The sequence below is a fragment of the Theropithecus gelada genome, chromosome 7b, assembly GCF_003255815.1.
Source record: "Theropithecus gelada isolate Dixy chromosome 7b, Tgel_1.0, whole genome shotgun sequence".
NCBI classification, from domain to species: Eukaryota; Metazoa; Chordata; class Mammalia; order Primates; family Cercopithecidae; genus Theropithecus; species Theropithecus gelada.
This window is the reverse complement of record NC_037675.1, coordinates 32333179-32357180: the sequence shown is the minus strand read 5'-3', so window position 1 is coordinate 32357180 and position 24002 is coordinate 32333179. Positions and strand designations below refer to the sequence as shown.

Here is a 24002-nt window from a genome sequence, read left to right as displayed (position 1 = left end):
CCTCAGCCTCCCAAGTAGCTAGGACTATAGGTGTGCACTACCACGCCCAGCTAATTTTTGTATTTTTAGTAGAGACAGGGTTTCTACATGTTAGCCAGGCTGGTCTCGAGCTCCTGACCTCAGGTGATCTGCCTGCCTCAGCCTCCCACAGTGCTGGGATTACAGGCATGAGCCACCGTGCCTGGACAGAAAAAATAAAGGATGCATGTAAGCCAGGCATGGTAGTACATGCTGGTAGTCTCAGCTACTCAGGAGGCTGAAGTGGAAGGGTCACTTGAGCTCAGGAGTTCAGGGCCAACCTGGACAACATAGTGAAACCCCATCTCCAAAAAAAAAAGGATACATACGGTGTGATGCCTTTTAAGTAAACTTTTAAACACACAAAAAAATAGCATATGTTATTAATGAATGCATAGATTATTGTGAAAGTATAAGACCATATCTAGGAGTCATTCTTACTGGCTTGAGGAAAGTAGTCATGGAAGGAGGGGCAAGAATTAGTGGTATAACAGTTTTAGGTTTTTCAAGGAAAAAATTGGCCAGGCGCGGTGGCTCACACCTGTAATCCCAACACTTTAGGAGGCCGAGGTGGGCGGATTGCCTGAGCCCAGGAGTTCAAGACCAACCTGGGCAACATGGTGAAACCCCATCTCTACTAAAATACAAAAAATTAGCCAGGCGTGGTGGTGCACACCTGTGGTCCCAGCTACTCAGGAGGCTGAGGCGGGAGAATCGCTTGAACCCAGAAGTTGGAGGTTGCAGTGAGCCGAGATCTCGCCACTGCATTCCAGCCTGGGCGACAGAGTGAGATTCCATCTGAAAAAAAAGAGAAAAAAATTAAGAGAGATTTAGAAAGAAAATCAGGGAAAATGTTAATGTTCCATCTTGGAAGTGGGTAAATGGGTATTGGTATTTATTTTAATCACACATATACACATATTTTGTTTTTAAATGTTTATGATTAAATTATAAAAAGTTACAAATTAGGCTGAAAACTTTTTATGAAGTTAAAAGTAGATGAGTCCTATGACCTATCAGTTGTACTTCCAGTAAAAATAAGAACGTTGATAACAGAATACTGATAACATAGCAGCATGAATGAATCTCTAAAAATGTTGTTAGGTTATTTTGTTAACAAAATATTAGTCGCAAATAAGTACATGTGAATATGTGATTCTATTTATATGAAGTTGAAGAGTAGGCAAAACTAATCTGTGCTGATAAAAACTAGAAAGTAGTTGCCTTAGGGTATAGGGAACTGACGGAAAAAGGGTATGAGGGAACTTTCAGAGTGATGGAAATGGTCTATATCTTGTAACAGAAAAAAGAGAAAATACATTGGCAGCTAATCTCTTATTTCTCCTGAAACTGTTTGCTTTAGGCGGTGCTTTCTACACAGCAGAGACTAGTGAAAATGCAAAATTGCAGTATTACAACTCCTGGGCACTTATCCTCCATGCTACGGCATTGTGGCTTACAAGCACGGGCTTTGTTGTTGCTGACCCAGATGAAGGAGCATCTGATCTCTCCAGGCCTGTAACACCAACTTCCATGTGTCAGGGTTCATCTTCTGGGGCTACCATAAAGTCCCCTGAGGACGTCTATACTGATAGATTCCATCTGATTTTAGGTCAGTTAAATCACTTATAGAAGTTTATAACCCTCGGGGTTTTTTTTTTGTTTTTTTTTTTTTGATATGGAGTTTCACTCTTTTGCCCAGGCTGGAGTGCATTGGCACGATTTCAACTCAAGCTCACAATTATTGTCAATTAAAAATATAAATATAAATAAATTACTTGAGCTCTCTGCTCATTTATCTCAGAATTAGTGTCAATAATAGTGCCTACTTTGTCAACTGTTACGATAATTTAATAAAAAGATGTATGTCAAAGCACAATGACTGATACGTGATGATCACCCAATAAATTTTAGCCAAAGTAAAGTTGTAAAACTCCATATGTTTTCTGGTGCAATTTTATTGTAATTTTTGCAGCTTTGAACTGTTTCATAGCAACTAAGCAACTAGTGCACAGGCCTAGTTTAGTTTTTTGGTTGTTTTTTTTTTTTTTTTATTGAGACAAGAGTTTTGCTCTTGTTGCCCAGGCCAGAGTGCAATGGAGCAGTCTCAGCTCACCGCAACCTCCGCCTCCCGGGTTCAAGCGATTCTCCTGCCTCAGCCTCCCGAATAGCTGGGATTACAGGCATGTGCCACCATGCCCAGCTAATTTTGTATTTTTAGTCGAGACGGGATTTCTCCATGTTAGGCTGGTCTGAAACTCCCAACCTCGGGTGATCCACCACGCCCAGCATAGATTATTCTTCTTGTACATGTAGATAGAAACAAACTATTAAGTGACTTGTCTTGTCATTTAGTTGTTTAGTCTTATATTCATTGTGATTTATTTGTATTACCTTTTTACTGTTTGTTTATATATCTTACCAAAATATAAGATTAATTACTTAATTTCATAAACTAATAATTTGAAAGAAGCCTCCTCCTCTTTTTTTGCTTTCCACAGGAATCAGCGTGGAATTTCTATGTTCCTTGCGTTCAGATGCAACCATGGAAAGCATAACTGCTTGTTTACATGCATTGCAAGCCCTTCTAGATGTACCTTGGCCCAGATCAAAAATTGGCAGTGATCAGGTGATTTATCTGGGGTTTTTTTTTGTAAGGCTTCTGTAGACTTTAAGGAAGAGAAACATGTTCAGGTTTCTATAGTTAACAGAGAGTAAACACAGAGAAATTTTTTTTTTAAACCGTACGGCCACACAGCTAGGCCTTGGAACCAGAATGCCATAAGCGTATGTGTTGACCCAGAAACAATCATGCCTCTGACTCTGCCACTTTTCTGTCTCTGCTGCTTTCTGCAATGATGGGAGAGTTCTATATTGCATTCTCCAGGACAGTAGCCACTAATTACATGTGGCATTTATTCTTTGTGTCTTTTTGCTTCTGCATACCCTGCTCTTAGTGTACATACCTGTATCTTATATTCCATTCCCTAAGAGAGAATCTAATGGGTTCATGTAGTTACTGTCCATTACAAAGTATTCCTGTTGGCTGAGTTCTCCCTCTAGGTCTTTTTAAGAGATTGCTGGCTAATCTTTAGATGGAGTCAGGCACTAATATCTGACTTGGGTGTGGCCATGGGAAAAGGGTTCCTGTACAAAGTATGGTATTTCCCTTTGACTGCTTTTCTCAAGGGCAAGTATGCATTGGGCAGATACTTTTGATATCATGTTTTATCTAGTATATTTCTTTTGTTATTGACTCTTGGATGTTGAGATAAGTGAGTAGTATAATTTCTTCTGCATAGACTGTCTATTATTTAAGTGTTTAATGCTATTATTAGGTTTAAAGCATTAATCAGGTTGAGACAGGGTTTCACCATGTTGGCCAGGCTTGATCTCGAACTCCTGGCCTCAAGTAATCCACCCATCTCGGCCTCCCAAAGTGCTGGGATTGCAAGCATGAGCCACTGTGCCTGGCCTCTGACATTGATTTAAAATGGAGCAAGTGTTACTTTACTTTATTGCACTAAAGCAATTTGTTACATTCTCTTTTACTGAATTTTGTCATGGCATTTAGCATTGGAATTTTTTACAAAAAAAAAAAAATGTATAATTTCTAATACAGTGTCCTCTACATGATTTCTATGATAGGACTTGGGTATAGAATTACTGAATGTTCTACATCGAGTAATTTTAACCAGAGAATCACCTTCCATTCAGTTGGCTTCACTTGAAGTGGTAAGGCAGATTATCTGTGCTGCTCAAGAACATGTGAAGGAAAAAAGACGAAGCGCAGAAGGTAAATGTTAACCTTTAGTGCTGAGTTGATCAAATAGCATCATTCTTTTGTAAAGTATTGTTTAATGTACCTTTATAGTTTTGATCATCATTTGTGTGTAGTACAAATAAAACATGTCTAGGCATGGCCTTGTTTTACTTTTTGTGCTCTGCACATTCAGAGAAACTTCCCTAGTAATAAACTATAGAAATGATCCCTGAAAGTAGAGTCTTTAAGCATGGCTTTATTTATTTGTTTATTTATTTAGTGAGACAAGGTCTCACTCCAGTTGCCCAAACTGGAGTGCAGTGGCATGATCTCGGCTCACTGCAGCCTCGACCTCCCAGGCTCAGGTGATTCTCCCACCTTAACCTCCTGAGTAGCTGGGACTACAGGCACATGCCACCATGCCTGGCTAATTTTTTTGTATTTTTTAGTAGATACAGGATGTGGCCATGTTGCCCAGCCTTGTCTCTCGAACTCCTAGACTCAGGCAATCCACTCACCTTGGCCTTCCAGAGTGCTGGGATTACTGGCATGAGCCATCATGCCCAGCCTGGCATGGTTTTAAATCCTCTCATTCACCTCTGCATGTTAGTTTAGATATCGTCAGTAGTTAAACTACTATTCTCTGGGTGAAATGAGAATTTTAACAAAACCTGGAAGAAATAAATCCCTTACACTACTAGAGTACTTGCTTTAGCTATGTTTACCAGTGTGCATGGAAAGAACTTATGTTTGCAGATTGCTCATTTACAAGTCTAATATGGTATTGGAGAGTTTACCACTTAAGATTATAGTTGGCTACATATTATAGAAAACCCAATATAACAGTGGATTTAAACCCCAAAGATTTATTTGCTCATCTAAATAGGTGGCCAGAGATGGACAGTCTAGGGCTGATATGGCACCTTCTTAAAGACATTAAGGACGTGACTTTCTTCCTGTCCAGCCACCATCGATACCTAAGATCACATGGTAATTTCTGGAGCTCTAGCTATCAGGTTTACAGTCTTAACAGCAAGAAGGAGTTAACCAGGCAATATTATAAGACTGACAGGATTAAAAAGACTTCTTTTGACCAATTGCAATAGGAAGTCATAATAAAGATGATTACTTTTCCCTTCATAACTTCTTTCTCTCTTAGTCTTTCACACCCAAAATTTAGTCATTAAATATATTTCCGAGCCGGGCACGGTGGCTCACACCTGTAATCCTGGCACTTTGGGAGGCCGAGGCGGGCAGATAGCTTGAGGTCAGGAGTTCGAGACCAGCCTGACCAACATGGTGAAACCTCATCTCTACTGAAAATACAAAAATTAGCTGGGCATGGTGGTGCATGCCTGTAATCCCAGCTACTCGGGAGGCTGAGGCAGGAGAATCGCTTGAAACTGGAAGGCAGAGGTTGCAGTGAGCCGAGATCATGCCATTGCACTCCAGACTGGGTGACAGAGTTAGACTCAGTCTCAAAAAAATAAATGTATTTCCTGTAACAGGATTTAACTAAATTGCCATCTACCAGAAGCAAAGCAAGCACAAAGTATTTATTAAACACTGTTCTTTCTGTCTTTTAGTTGATGATGGGGCTGCTGAAAAGGAAACTCTGCCAGAGTTTGGAGAGGGAAAGGACACCGGAGGACTTGTACCTGGGAAGTCTTTGGTCTTTGCAACACTAGAATTGTGTGTATGCATTCTAGTTAGACAGCTCCCAGAATTAAATCCTAAATTGACAGGTAGCCCAGGAGTAAAAGCTAGGAAGCCACAGATGCTATCAGAAGATGGAAGTAGATTGGTTTCAGCTGCGTTGGTTATCCTTTCCGAACTTCCTGCAGTGTGCTCTCCTGAAGGTATGCTGTGGTATGTGATTGCTTGACTTGACCTAGAAGAGAAATGGTTTTAATAGGTAATGGAGTCTAGTTGCTAATCTTTTTCTTTTTAAATGAATGCTGACCCAAACATTTGGGTATTGTCTTTAATCCTCTAAGATTAGGATTACATTTTAATAAATTGTTTTACTAAAAGTAAAAATATAGAGGGCCAGGCGCAGTGGCTCACGTCTGTAATCCCAGCACTTTAGAAGGCCAAGGTGAGTGGATCGCCTGAGGTCAGGAGTTCGAGACCAGCCTGACCAACATGGTGAAACCCCGTCTCTACGAAAAATACAAAATTAGCCAGACGTTTTGGCACATGCCCATAATCCCAGCTACTCAAGAGGCTAAGGCAGGAGAATCGCTTGAACCTGGGAGTTGGAGGTTGCAGTGAGCCAGGATCATGCCATTGCACTCCAGCCTGGGCAACAAGAGTGAAATTACATCTGAAAAAAAAAAAAAAAAAAAAGAGAGAGAGTGAAAATATAGAGATAGCAAGTATTATAAATAGATATGCTCTTCTATGATTGACAGTACTTCAGTTAGTGGCAATTATTAGTGCTTGGGCATGTTTTGGTATACAATTTCTAACAGACTTTTCCTGCCTCAGTGATGGCAGAAGTTTGTCATTGTATCTGGTTCTGTTTAGAATTGACTCCATACTCTTTGTTGTTGTTGTTTGTTTGACACAGGTACTTTCTCTGTCACCCAGGCCAGAGTGCAGTGGAACAATCATAGCTCACTGTAACCTTAAACTCCTGGGCTTAAGCAATCCTCCTGCCTTCGCCTCCTGAGTAGTTAGGACTCAGGCCTGTGCCACCATACCTGGCTAACTTTTTTTTTTTTAATTTTTTGTAGAGATGGGGTCTTGCTGGGTTGCCAAGGCTGGTCTTGACCTCCTGGCCTCAAGTGATCCTCCCTCCTTGGCATCCCAAAGTGCTGGGACTACCGGTGTGAGCCACCATGCCCAGCAAGTTCATACTCTTTAACATGGCATTTAAGGCTCTCTGTGTAGCTCTGCTAAGTCGTTCCCTTTTTTCAGTTCCTTCTTTGCAAATCCTAAACCCAAGAGGCTTCATGTTCATCCTTGTTCTGTACTACCATGTCATTACTTGATCGAAATGACCCTTATCTGCTTTTAAAAATTTTTCTTTCTTCGTGGTTCAACTGCAGGCCTACTTCAGGTATAAAGGCTTCTCTAAAAACTCTAGCTCATCTGAGTTTTGTTTTTTCATGTATATGCATGTGTTATTTCCATATGTAGGTCTGTAGCTTTTTTTTTTTTTTTTTTGAGATGGAGTCTGGCTCTGTCACCCAGGCTGGAGTGCAGTGGCTGGATCTCAGCTCACTGCAAGCTCCGCCTCCCAGGTTCACGCCAGTCTCCTGCCTCAGCCTCCTGAGTAGCTGGGACTACAGGCACCCGCCACCTCAACCGGCTAGTTTTTTGTATTTTTTTAGTAGAGACGGGGTTTCACCGTGTTAGCCAGGATGGTCTCGATCTCCTGACCTCGTGATCCACCCGTCTCGGCCTCCCAAAGTCTGAGATTACAGGCTTGAGCCACCGCGCCCGGCCGGTCTGTAGCTTTTATCTGTCCTACAAAGGCATTATATGTAATTGAGTATTACATATAAAAGAGAAATGTCGGCCAGGTGCGGTGGCTCATGCCTGTAATCCCAGGCTGAGGTGGGTGGATCACAAGGTCAGGAGATCGAGACCATCTTGGCTAACATGGTGAAACCCCATCTCTATTAAAAATACAAAAATTTAGCCGGGTGGTGGGCGCCTGTAGTCCCAGCTACTCAGGAGGCTGAGGCAGGAGAGTGACGTGAACCCTGGAGGCGGAGCTTGTAGTGAGCCGAGATCGCGCCACTACACTCCAGCCTGGGCAACGGAGTGAGACTCCGTCTCAAAAAAAAAAAAAAAAGAGAAACTTTTTGTTTCCAATTAAAATTGTATATTCTGTGAAATCTAGCAGATTATAGGTATTTAGTACTTAGTAGATACTTCTTAATTGGTAAACATATTTCTGCTAAAGGTGTTTTTTCGTTTTTTGTTTTTTGAAATGGAGTCTGGCTGTGTCACTCAGGTTGGAGTGCAGTGGCACGATCTGGGCTTACTGCAACCTCTGCCTCCCAGGTTCAAGCAGTTCTTCTGCTTCAGCCTCCCAAGTGTCTGGGACTACAGGCGCGCACCACCACGCCTGGCTAATTTTTGTATTTTTAGTAGAGACAGGTTTCACCATATTGGCCAGGCTGGTCTCGATCTCCTGACCTCATGATCCACCCGCCTTGGCCTCCCAAAGTTCTGGGATTACAGGTGTGAGCCACCGCACTCAGCCGCTAAAGATGTTATTTTTTTGTTGGTTGGTTTTTTTTTTTAGACAGGGTCTCACTGTATGCCCAGACTGGAGTTCAGTGGTACAATCTCAGCTCACTGCAGCCTCAACCCCCTGGACTCAAGCAGTCCTCCCACCTCAGCCTCCTAAGGCGCACACCACCGTCCCAGCTTTTTTTTTTGTCTGTAGAGATGAAGTCTCACTGTGTTGCCCAGGCAACATTGTGAATGTACTTAATGCCACTGGATTATACACTAAAAATGGTTAAAATGGTAAACTTTATGTTGTATATATTTTACCACAATAAAAGATAAATAAAAATAAGTTCATTTATCAACTGCCAAATAAAACAAAAACAGCAAAAGCATGATACTCATACAATTTAAACATCATCTCCAGTTATAATAAACCATCAAGATTTAATCCATCCTTAAAAATTTTAATAAAGCTACTTACATTATCTTAACAGTTACAGTTCTTTATTAGAAATCATCTTTTAAAAACTAAAAATCTGATATTGTCTTACTCCTTGATGATTTGTTTTTAGGAACCATATATACATAGGTTGAAATGCAGTGTGTTTTTAAAAAATTTATCTTACAGGAAGCATCTCAATTCTCCCTACTATACTGTACCTCACAATTGGGGTCCTCAGAGAGACTGCTGTGAAGTTACCGGGGGGCCAGTTATCTTCGACGGCTGCAGCTTCCCTACAGGCTCTGAAAGGAATCTTATCTTCTCCCATGGCACGGGCAGAAAAGAGCCACACTGCTTGGACTGACCTTCTCCGAAGTGCTTTAACAACAGTTCTTGACTGTTGGGATCCAGGTAATTGAGGCTATTTGGAAGCAGTTCAGTTTGTTTTAAAAAGTGAGAAAAAGAGTTTTTTGAGGATATTTTACTTGATTTTATTTGGCCATATCACCTAGAAGAGACCATATTCAATACTATGTGTTTAGAGGATACGTATAAGTAGATAGAAAATTGGCCAGGCGCAGTGGCTCACACCTGTAATCTCAGCACTTTGGGAGGCCAAGGCAGGTGTATCACCTGAGGTCAGGAGTTCGGGACCAGCTGGGCAACATGGTGAAACCCCATCTCTACTAAAAATATAAAAACCAGCTGGGTCTGGTGGCACACGCCTATAATCCCAGCTACCCAATGCTGTCTCAGCTACTCGGCTATGACAGAAGAATTGCTTGAACCCTGGAGCTGGAGGTTGCAGGGAGCCAAGATCACGCCACTGCACTCCAACCTGGGCAACAGAGTGAGACTCCGTCTCAAAAAAAAAAAAAAGAAAAAGAAAGAAAGCTGTGTTCTGGGGTCGGGTGCGGTGGCTCACGTCTGTAATCCCAGCACTTTGGGAGGCCAAGGCTGGTGGATCACTTGAGGTCAGGAGTTCAAGGCCAGCCTGGCCAACATGGAGAAACCCCATCTCTACTGAAAATACAAAAATTAGCCAGGTGTGGTAGTGCACGCCTGTGATCCCAGCTCTCGGAAGGCTGAGGCAGGAGGCAGGAGAATTGCTTAAACCCAGGAGGCAGAGCTTGTAGTGAGCCAAGATCGTGCCACTGCACTCCAGCCTGGGTGACAGAACAAGACTCTTATCTCAAAAAAATAAAATTAAAAAGCTGTGTTCCGATTTTAGCGTCTTTAACCCTTAATGCTGTTAAATGACAGGCAACCTACACGTTGACAGTGAAAGACCTTCAGATATAATAGTGTGTTTAGTAAAAAAATAATGGAGTATGATCCATGTCTAGCCAATGGAAGTTTTTAATACACACAGTATACTGAAAAGTACATAAGCCATACAAAAAGACCAATCTGGTTCACCATGCCAGCATTTACTAAGTGACTAGTCAAGTTATTCAGTTTTTCTGCACCTTAGTTTTCTTATTAATAAATAGGAATATTATGTTGCAAGAAATTGTTAGAGCAGTAACTTAATATGTGAAAAGCATCTCACTTATTACCTGGCATATATCAATAAATGATAGCCAGTATTATTTTCAACATCTGTTAAAACTTGTTTATCGCTGGGTGTGGTAGCTCACACCTGTAATACTAGCTACCCCGGAGGCTGAGGCAGGAGAATCGCTTGAACCCGGGAGGCAGAGGTTGCAGTGAGCCAAGGTCGTACCACTGCACTCCAGCCTGGAGGACAAAGCGAGACTCTGTCTAAAAAAAAAAAAAAAAAAAAAAAAATTCTCTTTTCAATAGTATGTTGTAGTGATTATAAAAAGTCTTTATACACATTATACATTTTCCCTGCCTTCCCAGTTTTGTTTATAAATGTCACAATTTGCCGTATTTCATTTTACATATAAAATGTTTTCAATTGAAATCAGCATTTATTGACCACCCACTTTGCCCAAAGTTGGGAATATAGTGGAGTCTGGCTCCTATAAATTGCTTTTGGGTGTGATTATTACCTTAAGAATTTCCCAAAGGCAATAGTCATGTCTTAATTATCACTGCATTTCTAGTACATTAAAAAAAAAATTATAACTGGGTTTTTTTTTATTTAAATGGGAGTACTTGGTACTGATTAAGTGAAATCAGGCAGAGTGTCACAAGTAGGATTCTCTAAAAGTACTCACTGAGTGGGAGTTTGGGGAGCAAGAAGTTTATTAAGAAGCAACATCTGTGAGGGAAAAGGGGAAGGCAATATTGGGCAAAAGAAGTCAAACTGTGACAGTTTCCCAACAAATCTCAGTAAATCCGTCTGAGGAACTCTGGAGCCAGATTGCCCATCAGAGTGTCTGAACATATGACAGAAATGGCCTGGCCTTCAAATGTGGGCTGTTCCAGGAAGGATTTGATCTCAGGTAAGATAGCTATCTCTAGCTGAGGCTGACCCAGAAGGAGCTGACCCTTGATCACGCTTCCCACAGCTGGGCAGCACATTTTCCCTTGAAGGGGATGTCAGTGGTGCATCTCTGGATCCACCATTAAGGCTTCTCAGAAGAGTCAACATCTTAAAGGATTAGAAAGATTTCTCCACATGGACATCATAGAAATGGATTCTAGGAATCGCTTGAACCTGGGAGGTGGAGATTGTAGTGTGAGCCAAGATTGCACCTCTGCACTCCAGCCTGGGCGACAGAGCAAGACTCTGTCTCAAAAAAAAGAAAAAAAAAAGGAAGAAATGGATTCTAGGTACAACAGTTTGACCAAAAACTTGGAGAATTAAATAGCTAAGGAAGGCAAGTAGAACAATGAGGGGGTGTGGATTTGGGTGGAAGAGTATGTAAGAGTGGTAAATGGCAATTAGTAGGGAAATAAGTTGGATGGTACATGGGGCCAGATTATGGAGTGTTTGGCACGATTTGGACTGCCTTTAATAGGCATGTGGAATCATGAAATGGTTTTTTGTTGTTGTTGTTTTTGAGATGGAGTCTCGCCCTGTTGCCCAGGCTGGAGTGCAATGGTGCAATCTCAGCTCACTGCAACTTCCGCCTCCCGGGTTCAAGCGATTCTCCTGCCTCAGCCTCCTGAGTAGCTGGGATTACAGGTGCGTGCCACCAGGCCTGGCTAATTTTTGTTTTTCGTATTTGTAGTAGAGACAGGGTTTCACCATGTTGGTCAGGCTGGTCTCAAACTCCTGACCTCGTGATCCACCCACCTCAGCCTCCCAAAGTGCTGGGATTACAGGCATGAGCCACTGTGTCCGGCTGAAAGGGTTTTAAGAAGGAAAGTAATGTGCTTGGATTTGCGTTTCTAAAGGTTCACTCTTGGCAGCAGTGTAAAGAAGAAAGCCAAACTGTAGGAGATAAGATAATGTTAGTACGGACAAAGAGGAGTAGAATGGTGAAAAGTAAAATGTTAAGCAGTTTTCCACGGAACTTACTGATAGTTTGATTTAGGAGTTGAAAGGGTAGGATGACTTGAACACTCAAATGTGATTAACAGAAATAACCGAGTGAGGGTTTTTAGGACAAGATAGTGAGTTGATTTTGAAATGCCTAGAGGATAGTCAAATGGAACAGATGGGTAGAGGTATGGAATTCAAGAAAGTAGTCTGGGCTAGAGATACTTTCTGGACTATATATGTATTTGGGAGTTGTCAATGTAACCTATGGGACAATTGAAATCACCCAGCTTGAGTTTCTGGAGCAAGAAGAGGACCAAAAGCAAGGTGAGAGGAGATTCAGAAGATAATGTAGTTACAGAAGCCAGTTTTTAATAAAAAGGGAGTGGTCAGCACTATAAAATACTGTAGAGAGGCCAAACAGTGTGGGGGATAGAGCTCACAGTGTTGAGGCACAAATGAGAGGTGTAAGGAATGAGAAGGATCAGGTATAGCTTCTCTTCACAGGAAGAAGAGAAATAGCTAAACGGAAAGTGTAAGGTCAAGGGATAACTTTTTTTAAAGGTGACATTCAAGCATGAGTTCATACTTACAGGGCAAAAAAGGAGGTGGACATGTGGTTGGAGTTAGAAGTATTAGAAAGGAAAGCAGCATCCCTCTAGGCAGAAGGAATAAAATTTACAGTACATTTAAAAGGATTGACCTCTGCCAATATGTGGAAAGAACAGGAGGTGAGGATAGAAAATAGTATTATAGCTACAAGTTTTTAGGTTGAGGCTGGCCAGTGTGGCTCACGCCTGTAATCCCAGCACTTTGGGAGGCCATGGCGAAAGGACTGCTTGAGGCCAGGAGTTCAAACCAGTGTGGGCAACATAGCAAGATACTGTCTCTACAAATAATAATAATTCATGTTGAGGGTTATGATGAGCTTGCCTCTTTCATCTCACACACACAAAAAATGGGTTGTGTATTTTTTATTGTTGTTGTTTTTGTTTTTGGATGTGTATCAGGGAATTAGGCTAGGACAGGATTTAGACTAGCTACTGAGAGAAATTAAGGAGTTGATCATGACAGGTTAAATGTTTGCTGCCTAACAAATTGCCTCAAAACTTAGTGGCTTAAAAGAGCAAACATTTATTATCTGACAGTTTCTATGGGTCCAGGATTAAGAGCAGTTTAGCTATGTGGTTCTAGCTTAGGTTCTCTCATGAAATTACTGTTAAGGTGTTGGCCAGGGCTACAGCTAGAGGATTCATTTCCAAGATGACTCATTCATATGGCTATTGGCAAGAGGCCTCAGTTCTTACCACACAGGCTTTTCACAGGCTAATGCTAAGCAAATTATGCATCTATCATAGGTAAAAGTAGGAATAAAGAGATTTTAGAAGAAAAGGTAAAAGGAACCCAGGAGAACTTTATCTTACTGAGAATAAAGACATTTTTACTAAACAAATTAGCTGACTCTGTTGCAGTTTCAAGTTGCTATAGGTGGTTAAAAATAACTTTGCTGTAAGGGAAGCAGTATAGCATTATAGTTAACAGTACACTCTCTGTAATCAAACTTTCTGCCTTACTAATTGTGTGACTCGGACAAATGACTACATTTCTGTTTCTCATCCATAAAATAAGGGATATGAGTACCTACCTCATGTTGCTGTTATGTTGATTAAATATTTAATGTGTATAAAGTGCTTATAGCAGTGCTACATGTTAATGTTAAATATTAACTGTGTACTTGTTTTACCTTAAAATCATTCAGATGTCTTTTATAAAATAAATCCTATTCATCCATAAAATTTTGCTTTCACTGCTACTGTGCCTCTTGAGTATCGTCAACTCTGATATTATCTCCTCAAGGCTTTCTCAGTATAGACTGTCCTGGGCTACTTTGAATATTGTTTGTTTGTCTGTTTGTTTGTTTAAAGGGACAGGGACTTGCTGTGTTGCCCAGGCTGGAGTGCAGTGTCTATTCACAGGCACAATCATTGTGCACTGCAGCCTCGAACTTCTGGTGGACTCAACCAGTCCTCCCACCTCAGTGTCTCAAGTAGCTGCGAGTACAGACACACACCACTGCTCCTCGTGTGGTGTTTTTTTGTTTTTGTTTTGTTTTGTTTTGTTTTCTGTTGAGACGGAGTCTCCCTTTGCAGCCCAGGCTGGAGTGCAGTGGTGCAATCTCGGCTCACTGCAACCTCCGCCTCCCAGTGTCAAGTGATTCTCCTGCCTCAGCCTCCCGAGTAGCTGGGATTACAGTCATGCACCACCACATCTGGCCAATTTTTGTATTTTTAGTAGAGACTGGGCGTCACCATGTTGACCAGGCTGGTCTCGAATTCCTGACCTCAAGTGATCCACCCGCCTCAGCCTCCCAGAGTGCTGGGATTACAGGCATGAACCACCGCACCCAGCCAGCTTTTTAATATATTTTTATATGCTTAGACCTTATCACTAGCTGAAAGTCTTTGCTTCTCAGTTTATAGTGTATCTTCTCTATAAGATGTATTCTCCGTGCCTAAAAAAGGGCTGGCATACAATGTTTCTTAAGTACTTGTTGAACGAATGTGACCAAAACTACTACATATGTATGTTATTTCTTCATAAGTAACAACCCATTCTTAAACAATTTAAATATTTGAATTTGCTACACCTTTTGTTTTTGAATAACAGTGATTTTTTTTCCACAGCAGGTTCATTAAAATTATTTAATGAGAGTATGACTGGAAAATAAAGGTAGATTACTTCTAATAGAAAATTCCTTCAAATGATTGTGGTACACAGCTGTTTTCAGGTTTTTCTCTACTCTTGAGAAATCATATGTGTAAAGTGCTAAGGTATTTTCACTTGATACATGTATTATCAAAATACTTTAACAAAGAGAAAATAATTGTCCAAGCATTTCTGTGTTGCTTCATAGTAAAAGTAATTAACATAATAAGTAGCATATACTGAGCGTCATGTGTAGCACATTATTCTAAATGCTTCACATGGATTAACTCATTTAGTCTTCATAACCCTATCAATGTGAGTACTGTTGTTATTCCCATTTTTACAGATGAGGAAACTGAAGATGGAGTTAGATGTCCAAAGTCACACAACTAATAAATATATATTCCTAGTAAATGTATATATTTATTTACTGATGCCTTAACCTTTAAAGATTATAATTACTTTGGTAGTTCTTAGCTGTAGAATTACTTATAATGCACATCTTAAAATGTACATTTGCCAGGGTTCTTAATCAGTGTTCATTGTCTATATCTGTTGTGTACACCAAACTGTTACTACCAAACTGAAGACAGCTTCACACAGGTATATAAAGCAGTAAATATGATCTGTTTCTAACAGAGCATTTCTCTTTAGTTGATGAAACACACCAAGAACTTGATGAAGTCAGTCTACTTACCGCTATCACAGTGTTTATTTTGTCTGCCAGTCCAGAAGTAACTACCATCCCATGCCTTCAGAAGCGCTGTATTGATAAATTTAAAGCTACTCTTGAGATAAAAGATCCCATGGTAAGTGTCTTTTAACAGAAAGATGTATATAATAGGACTATGGCTAGGCTTTTACAAAATTTTCTTTGTGATTTTGTTGGCTCCAATAGGAAATATTAGACTACAAATTTTTTATTTTCAGATTTCAGATTAATTTCTATTTCAGGAATGACAAAGCCAAATAAGTCTTGTTCTTCAGCTCTAAGGGTAGAGGATAGTGGCAGAAGAGGAAATGTTAAGAAACTAAATTCGAGATAAAGGAATCTTAAGATTGATGTAGCACTAGAACTTTATAAGGGACTTTTATAAGATACTTTGTAGCATATTGTAGTGGATTTTATTTTTAAAAAAAAGAGAGAGAAAGGGAGGCCAGGCACTGTGGCTCATGCCTATAATTCCATCCAGCACTTGGGAGGACGCGGTGGGCAGATTGCTTGAGGCCAGAAGTGCGAGAGCAGCCTGGGCAGCATGGTGAGAAAGCATCTCTACAAAAAAGCACAAAAACTGGCCTGGTGTGGGGGCGCAGGCCTGTAGTCCCAGCTGCTCTGGGGGACTGAGGCAGGAGGATCACTCGAGCCTGGGACCTTGAGGCTGCAGTGAGCCACAATCATGCCACTGCACCCCAGCCTGGATGACACAGCCAGACGCTGCCTCAAAAAAAAAGACTCGAGCACATACCTTCAGTAATATGAATGTGAAATAATAGGACCCATTCCAAAAGCAATACACACAAATTTATCCCGTTCCTTTATGTTCCCTTCATTTGCTTGAGTAATCTCCTGTTTTTTATGTGCCTCTAGGTGAGTTCATAGCCAGTGATCACACATATATCTACTCCTGAAGATATAGGAACCAGATTTTCTCTCAGAAAAAATAATTATTAAAACACCATTACAGTTAACTCAATAAAAGTTGATTTATATATTTGATGTATAGTCATTTCCTTTTATCCTGTGTCCTGTTGCCTGCTGCCTGCAGCAGCTTTGTATAGCAGTCTCCAAGTCGGGACTCTGATGCCTGATGACACATAATTAATATGGTCCAGACGTGATTCCTTGAAACACTCAGACCATGACATTTGAACATCAAATACATCATTTTTGTCTAAAACATTTTCTGAAATCAACAAAATATCTTTCAAGGTTGTATGTGTTTTGTTGTTTTGGGTGTTTTTTTGTTTTGTTTTGCTTTTTACCCATAAAAATGTTAAAGGAGGAGGCTGGGTGTGGCAGCTCATGTCTGTAATCCCAGCACTTCGGGAGGCCAAGGCAGGTGGATCAGTTGAGGTCAGGAGTTCGAAACCAGCCTGACCAACAAGGTGAAACCCCTTCTCTACAAAAAATAGAAAAAATTAGCTGGGTGTGGTGGCGAACGCCTGTAGTCCCAGCTACTCGGGAGGCTGAGACAGGAAAATTGCTTGAACTCAGGAGGCAGAGGCTGCAGTGAGCCGAGATCGCACCACTGCACTCCAGCCTGGGCAATGGATCAAGAGTCTGTCTCAAAAAAAAAAAGTTAAAGGAGGGGTTTTGGTGGTGTTTTTGTTTTACATTATAAAGACATGAGGGGGAAAAGGAGAATTAGAGAAAAGAAGAAAAATTAACCACTCAGTTTTGCTTCCCTGTTTACCGATATGCTTCTTTCCCATTCCAAACTGTCACAACCACTGTTAGCATAGAAGTTTGATTACCTGGCCAGGCGCGGTGGCTCAAGCCTGTAATCCCAGCACTTTGGGAGGCCAAGACGGGCGGATCACGAGGTCAGGAGATCGAGACCATCCTGGCTAACCCGGTGAAACCCCGTCTCTACTAAAAATACAAAAAACTAGCCGGGCGAGGTGGCGGGCACCTGTAGTCCCAGCTACTCGGGAGGCTGAGGCAGGAGAATGGTGTGAACCCAGGAGGTGGAGCTTGCAGTGAGCCGAGATCCGGCCACTGCACTCCAGCCTGGGCGACAGAGCGAGACTCCGTCTCAAAAAAAAAAAAAAAAAAAAAGTTTGATTACCTGTTGGCCCTTGGACTTTCAAAATTAAAGATAAATTAGAAATAAATTTAAATACCTTTGCTACTTTAAAAAGCAAAGAGTCGTCAGGGACTTTTTAAAATTTTATTTATAGTATTTGCTGTTCTTTTCTATTACCCAATTAGGTAAAAATCAAGACCTACCAGCTCCTACATTCCATCTTTCAGTATCCAAATCCAGCTGTTTCCTACCCGTACATTTACTCTTTAGCATCCTGTATCATGGAAAAACTACAGGAAATAGACACGAGAAAACCTGAAAACACTGCTGAGCTTCAGATCTTCCAAGAAGGCATAAAGGTCTTAGAAACACTGGTTACTGTTGCTGAAGAACACCATCGTAAGTGTCAGCACTAAATTCATACTAACTCAGTCTCTACAAAAGTCAGAACTTTACTGTTATTTAAATTGCAAAACATTCAGTCACATCGTATCTGTATTTCACATTCATTGAAAGGTGTTATGTTAATCTCAAGCATTGATATAATTATGAATTTAGAAGAGATTGGATGAATTGTTTTCTCTAGTGGGGAAAAATGTATACAGATCAGGGGCATTTGCAGCCTTATGTTAGGAACTAAAATTTAAGTCCCCGAACTTATATCATTTGTTTACTTTCTAGGCTCTCAGCTGGTGGCCTGTTTTTTGCCCATCCTCATTTCCTTCCTTTTGGATGAAAATGCTCCGGGATCAGCAACTTCCATAATGAGAAATTTACATGACTTTGCTCTACAAAATCTCATGCAGATTGGACCTCAGTATTCATCTGTTTTTAAAAGTTTAGTGGCTTCTTCTCCAGCCCTAAAAGCCCGCCTTGAGGCTGCTATAAAGGGCAATCAGGAAAGTGTCAAAGTCAAGATACCAACATCTAAATATACTAAGAGTCCTGGAAAAAACTCAAGCATCCAATTAAAGACCAGTTTCCTCTGATGTTGTTATTATTATTATTATTATTATTATTATTATTATTTGGAATAGTAAGCACCTTAATATAATACTTGATCATTTCCTTTGGGGACAAAAGGGACATTTTAGACACAAGTGCCCTTGGAGGTCTAGTTGATTGTTTTACCTTAAACAGCTGTGACTCTTCAAAGTAACAGCATACTTACCATTTTTTTGTGTGCATGGGTTTTGTGGGTTGGTTGGTTGGTTTGTTTTTTCTATTTAAAAAGACAACGGAGCTAACTTACCAGGAATTTTAAGAAAGTGCTAAAGAACTAAACTTACTATAACAATCTACTGCTTTAAAAATGAAATGGATTTCTTCTAACAGTCCGTACACATGCGGTATACTTAATACTGTGACAGATATAAATATGACTCTAGTGTAAATTATCTACACTAATATTGTATCCCAGTTGCTGATTTAAAATCTGCCTTGGCCAGGTATGGTGGCTCACCCCTGTAATTCCAGCACTTTGGGAGGCCAAGGCAGTTGGATCACGAGGTCAGGAGTTCGAGACCAGCCTGACCAACATGGTGAAACCAACATGTACTACTAAAAGTACAAAAATTAGCTGGGTGTGGTGGCACGCACCTGTAATCCCAGCTACTCAGGAGGCTGAAGCAGGAGAATTGCTTGAACCTGGGAGACAGAGATTGCAGTGAGCCGAGATTGTGCCACTGCACTCCACCCTGGGCAACAGAGTGAGACTCCATCTCAAAAAAAAAAAAAAAAAAAATTCTGCCTTATTCAGTAATTGTATTAAACTTTCTCCGATTTCTCCAAGAAGATAAAATGATTGGAGGACTATTTAGGAAACCTGGTCTAGGATTATCCAGTATACAATAATACAGATTACTTACAGCCTTACAGTGTGACATAAGAGTTGGTATCTATATCATGGTTTTTCACCATCTTTTGGTTTAGTTTATATTGGGTTCAGAAAATGGAAGTTTTACTCATTTTAAATAGAATAAGGCATCTCCACTATTTTTCAAATGGATTTTTCCGTTTACCTTTGTTCTTACTAATTGTGTTCATTTTCATTTGTGGCAAACATTTGTATCAATGAGTTTTAATATAGGTTCATATCTATATTGTATTTAGATCAACTATGGGTTTATATAAATGCCAAATTTAGTACAGCAAATTTAGGTCATCAGGTGAATACAAGTATTTTTTTTAACATGAAACATATTTTATTATAGAAAAAAGATTAATGATAAAGTCATATTGGTTGAAAAATATTTTTTAACTCTGTTCATGATTGTTGATTCTCCTTCTACTTCAGTGTTATACTGTGTGAATCAAGCACTGTGTCAAAACAGAGCATTTCCCTGTTAAAAATTACAAACCGAAGTGATAGAGGCATGTCAGAATTAAGAAAACATTTTGAAGCAAGAGCAATGTGATGTACCTATTTTATTATGTTTGTATATAAATACTATTGTAAACTGTTTAGAGTGAAAACATTTGACAAACTCTAACACTACAATCATTTTTTCTAAATTACATAAATAAAGCTAATTTTCATTATCATTCTTGTATTTTTAAATTATTTTACCAACAAAAGATGGCAGGTTGGTTTCTCTCACACGGAATCCAGAAAATCAGCCTTTTTTCTCAGAAGAGCCCTTTCTTTGGAGCATTATTTGTGATGGTTTAGATTTTCTGTCTCTTCCTGAGTGTCTCTAGGCATCGAGTGTATTTCTTAATGTTCCCTTTACCTAAAATGTGCTTTTCTCTCCTCTCTTCTGTCTGGTGATTGCCCATTCCTTATAGGCCTGGCTTAAATGTCACCTTTCCTTGGTAACTCTCCTTAACACTTCTTAACTTCCTCTTACACCAATTTAACTGCTTCCTCATCTGTGTTTCCATAGTGCTTAATACATTCTTGTATGCATAAAAAATCACATTGCAATTTGTGTTTTGTTTGTTTGTTTTAAGCCAAGGTCTTGTTCTGTTGCCCAGGCTGGAATGCAATGGTGTGAACACAGCTCAGTGCAGCCTTGACCTACTAGGCTCAAGTGATCCTCTTTGCTTCAGCCCCCGCAAGTAGCAGGAACTGCAGATGTGTACCTCTAAGCCTAATTTAAAAATTTTTTTGTAGATATGAGGTCTCACTATGTTGCCCAGTCTGGTCTCAAACTCCTTAGCTCAAGCTGTCCTCCCACCTTGGCCTCCCAAAGTGCTAGGATTACAGGTGTGAGCCACCACACCAAGCCCACATTGCATTTTAAAATTATCTTGTCTCCCTCTTAGACTGTACCTCTTCAAAGGGAGAAATTATGTCTTTTATAACTTGCTCACTTAATAGCTATTGAATTGCACTGGTACAGGATGGATCAGGACTTGTAACTTCTTTGCCAAGGTAAATGCTAAACTAGGTTGTTCTCAGGATGTAACTAATTAATTTGACTTAGGGACTTCTAAAAAGTGTTTTGTCTGTTTTTGCTGTTTCATTTAGTTTGCTCTTACACGTTAAGATTTCTACTCCTTTAGTCGCCTAGTATCCTGAATTACTTGGATTAAAGGTGCTTATATGAATGTCAGTAATTAGTAAAAAAAAACTCTTATGTCCAGTGTAATGGAATTAGGAAATCTAAGCTATTCTTAAATGTATTGCCTTAAATCGCCTTATTTAATACAACACTGAATTATTAAATGTATCCTTACCGATAATGAAATTAAGGCTTAACAGCTGGGATTTGAACCCATCTTTCTGATCCCAAGCATTCATGCTGGAGACAGAAAAACTGGCAATCCCGATTCCATCAAGGTATATAGCTTTTCTCCTCTTTCAGCACTCCGGGCTCCCTCAGGAGCCTTCCTCAGTCTTTGTTAAAGATATTTTCAATTACATTTCTCCAAATTACAACTAAAAAATTTCTGGCTAATACAGTAGGAAAAAGTATTTTTAAAATTATCTTCTACAGTTTCTTTTTTTTTTGGAGATGGAGTTTTGCTCTTGTTGCCCAGGCTGGAGTGCAGTGGCACGGTCTTGGCTCACTGCAACCTCCATCTCCCGGGTTCAAGTGATTCTCCTGCCTCAGCCTTCCCAAGTAGCTGGGATTACAGGAATGTGCCACCACATCTGGCTAATTTTGTATTTTTAGTAGAGGCAGGGTTTGTCCATGTTGGTCAGGCTGGTTTCGAACGCCTGACCTCAGGTGATCTGCCCGCCTCAGCCTCCCAAAGTGCTGGGATTACAGGCATGAGCCACTGCACCTGGCCCATCCTCTACAGTTTCTATGGGGATAGATTATATGCTTAGATTATTAATGAGTCTCGTTGTAATAAAGCAGTTGCATATTAACTAGCTTGGTAACTTTACAAATTAAAAATGTTGATTAGTAACTTGGATGAAACCATCAAAATGGTATAATATTTGTCTTGAGCTTTATTTTTTTCTAAGAGGAGAAATACAGACAAAGCTACTAGTTAAGTTCTATTTAGCCCATTGCTTAAAAGCTTATGTAAAATAACACTGGATATAACAGATTTCTGTTAATAAAATATTGAGTCTAAATTTTACTTCTATAAAACAAACTTCACTGTCAACTTAAGGGAACATGAAGGCCCTTGAAAAGATATAAGTAACTACTATAAAAGAGGTATGATGGTGAGGTTTGGGCTTAAAGTTTATTAAAAAAAAGTTGGCCAGGCACGGTGGCTCATGCCGGTAATCCCAGCACTTTGGGAGGCTGAGGTGGGCTCCCAAGGAGATCACGAGGTCAGGAGAGCAAGACCATCCTGGCTAACACGGTGAAACCCCATCTTTACTAAAAATTAGCTGGGCATGGTGGCAGGTGCCTGTGATCCCAGCTACTTGGGAGGCTGAGGTAGGAGAATTGCTTGAACCCGGAGGTGGAGGTTGCATTGAGCCAAGATCGCGCCATTGCACTCCAGCCTGGGTGACAGAGCGAGACTGTCTCGAAAAAAAAAAAGTTATGAATATAGCGCTATGGGAGCTCAGAGAAGAAAACTGGAGCTTCCAAGATCAACTTTATGGAAAGTATCTTACAATACAGGTCTAGAGAATAGCACTTGATGGAATAGATACATAACCCAAGAGTCCTTTTTTTAACCAATATTTAAAACTGTTTAATTATATATATCATATATAATCCCAAAATTATGACCTATTAGATAAAGTGCTGAAATGTATTCATAACTACAGAAGTATGTACCACATATTTCCCCAAAACTTTTGTTTTGTTTTTTGTTTGTTTTCTGAGATGGAGTCTTGCTCTGTTGCCCAGGCTGGAGTGCAATGGCATGATCTCTGCTCACTTCAACCTCCGCCTCTCAGGTTCAAGCAATTCTTCTACAGCCTCCCAAGTGGCTAGGATTACAGGCATGCCCCACCTTGCCTGGCCAATTTGTGTAATTTTTCTTTTAAATAGAGATGGTGTTTCACCACGTTGGCCAGGCTGGTCTCAAACCCCTGACCTTAAGTGATCTGCTGGCCATGGCCTCCCAAAGTGCTAAAATTACAGGGTTGAGCCACCACACCCAGCCTGGGCTACTTTGTATGGTATTAGGAATGAAAAAGAACAGAAACAGTTTTACCCCAGTGGAACAAGAAAGGGAAGATGCTGGCTTTTTGTATTTGGGGGTTTTTTGTTTTTGTTCAAAGAGGCAGCCTGTTTCATGAACCATATTCTGTTTCTTTCGTGCTTCAGAAGTAATCAGTTATGGCCTGCAGTACTGGACAAATCAATGGTATAAGCATACATCTCAGATGTGATAACTTCAGAATCCAAGAGAAGAATCATCCCAAGGGCTGGACATAGTGGCTCACACTTGTAATCCCAGCAACTTGGGAGGCCAAGGCAAGAGGTTCTCTTGAGCTGAGGAGTTTGAAGTTACAGTAGGCTATAATTGTGCCACTGCACTGCAGCCTGAGCTACCAACTGAGATCCTACCTTAAAAACATACATAATTTTTTGGCCGGGCGCGGTGGCTCAAGCCTGTAATCCCAGCACTTTGGGAGGCCGAGACGGGTGGATCACGAGGTCAGAAGATCGAGACCATCCTGGCGAACACGGTGAAACCCCGTCTCTACTAAAAAATACAAAAAACTAGCCGGGCGAGATGGCGGGCGCCTGTAGTCCCAGTTACTTGGGAGGCTGAGGCAGGAGAATGGCGTAAACCCGGGAGGCGGAGCTTGCAGTGAGCTGAGATCCGGCCACTGCACTCCAGCCCGGGCGACAGAGCAAGACTCCGTCTCAAAAAAGAAAAAAAAAAAAAACATACATAATTTTCTAAAAGAATCATTCTAAGCCCAAGTCATATCCTCCATGTTGACATATACCATATTTTCTCTTATCTGTATTCCAGTAATAGGGAGTAGGGTCAATCCCTTCCTTTTTATAACCTGCAGGCATTTCTTCATTATCCTAGATATGCAGTGAGCCTCCCACAATCTCACCAACATTCAGCATCAACACACTGACAGATTCAGTAAGACAGGAATGCTCAGGATGTCACTGCATATAGAAGGACTTGATCACAGGAAATCAACACAGCAAGATTGGTTCATTAATGGTGTTGTCATCAGCCTCAGGAGCTTTGGGGATGTTTTTCTCCAAATTCCTAGGAAGTTCCATATCTTTTCTTTATATTGCATTTTAGCCACACCATAGCATCTGTTTAAAAGGCCGTTTGGTGGGCTTAAAGTATGGGTTCAGGTTATATACTTATCGCCAGTGACTTCAAGACTACTACATT

The 24002-nt window shown here is 40.5% G+C and overlaps 1 protein-coding gene and 1 pseudogene across 3 annotated transcripts in view; one reads left to right on the top strand and one right to left on the bottom strand.

Moving 5' to 3' along the window:
* Positions 1-19808, top strand: part of HEATR5A (HEAT repeat containing 5A) — a 123876-nt gene extending 104068 nt beyond the window's left edge. For 2 of the 3 annotated variants that reach the window (XM_025392550.1, XM_025392549.1), the window contains exons 29-36: positions 1382-1630; positions 2520-2647; positions 3667-3814; positions 5368-5640; positions 8601-8825; positions 15172-15326; positions 17450-17663; positions 17946-18253. In XM_025392550.1, coding sequence (XP_025248335.1) covers positions 1382-1630; positions 2520-2647; positions 3667-3814; positions 5368-5640; positions 8601-8825; positions 15172-15326; positions 17450-17663; positions 17946-18253 — 1700 coding nt within the window. Of the gene's footprint in view, positions 1-1381; positions 1631-2519; positions 2648-3666; positions 3815-5367; positions 5641-8600; positions 8826-15171; positions 15327-17449; positions 17664-17945 lie in introns of all 3 variants that reach the window. The other variant, XM_025392547.1, reaches the window with a different exon arrangement.
* LOC112629640 lies at positions 3951-4026 on the bottom strand (annotated as a pseudogene).
* Positions 19809-24002: the final 4194 nt, after the last annotated feature.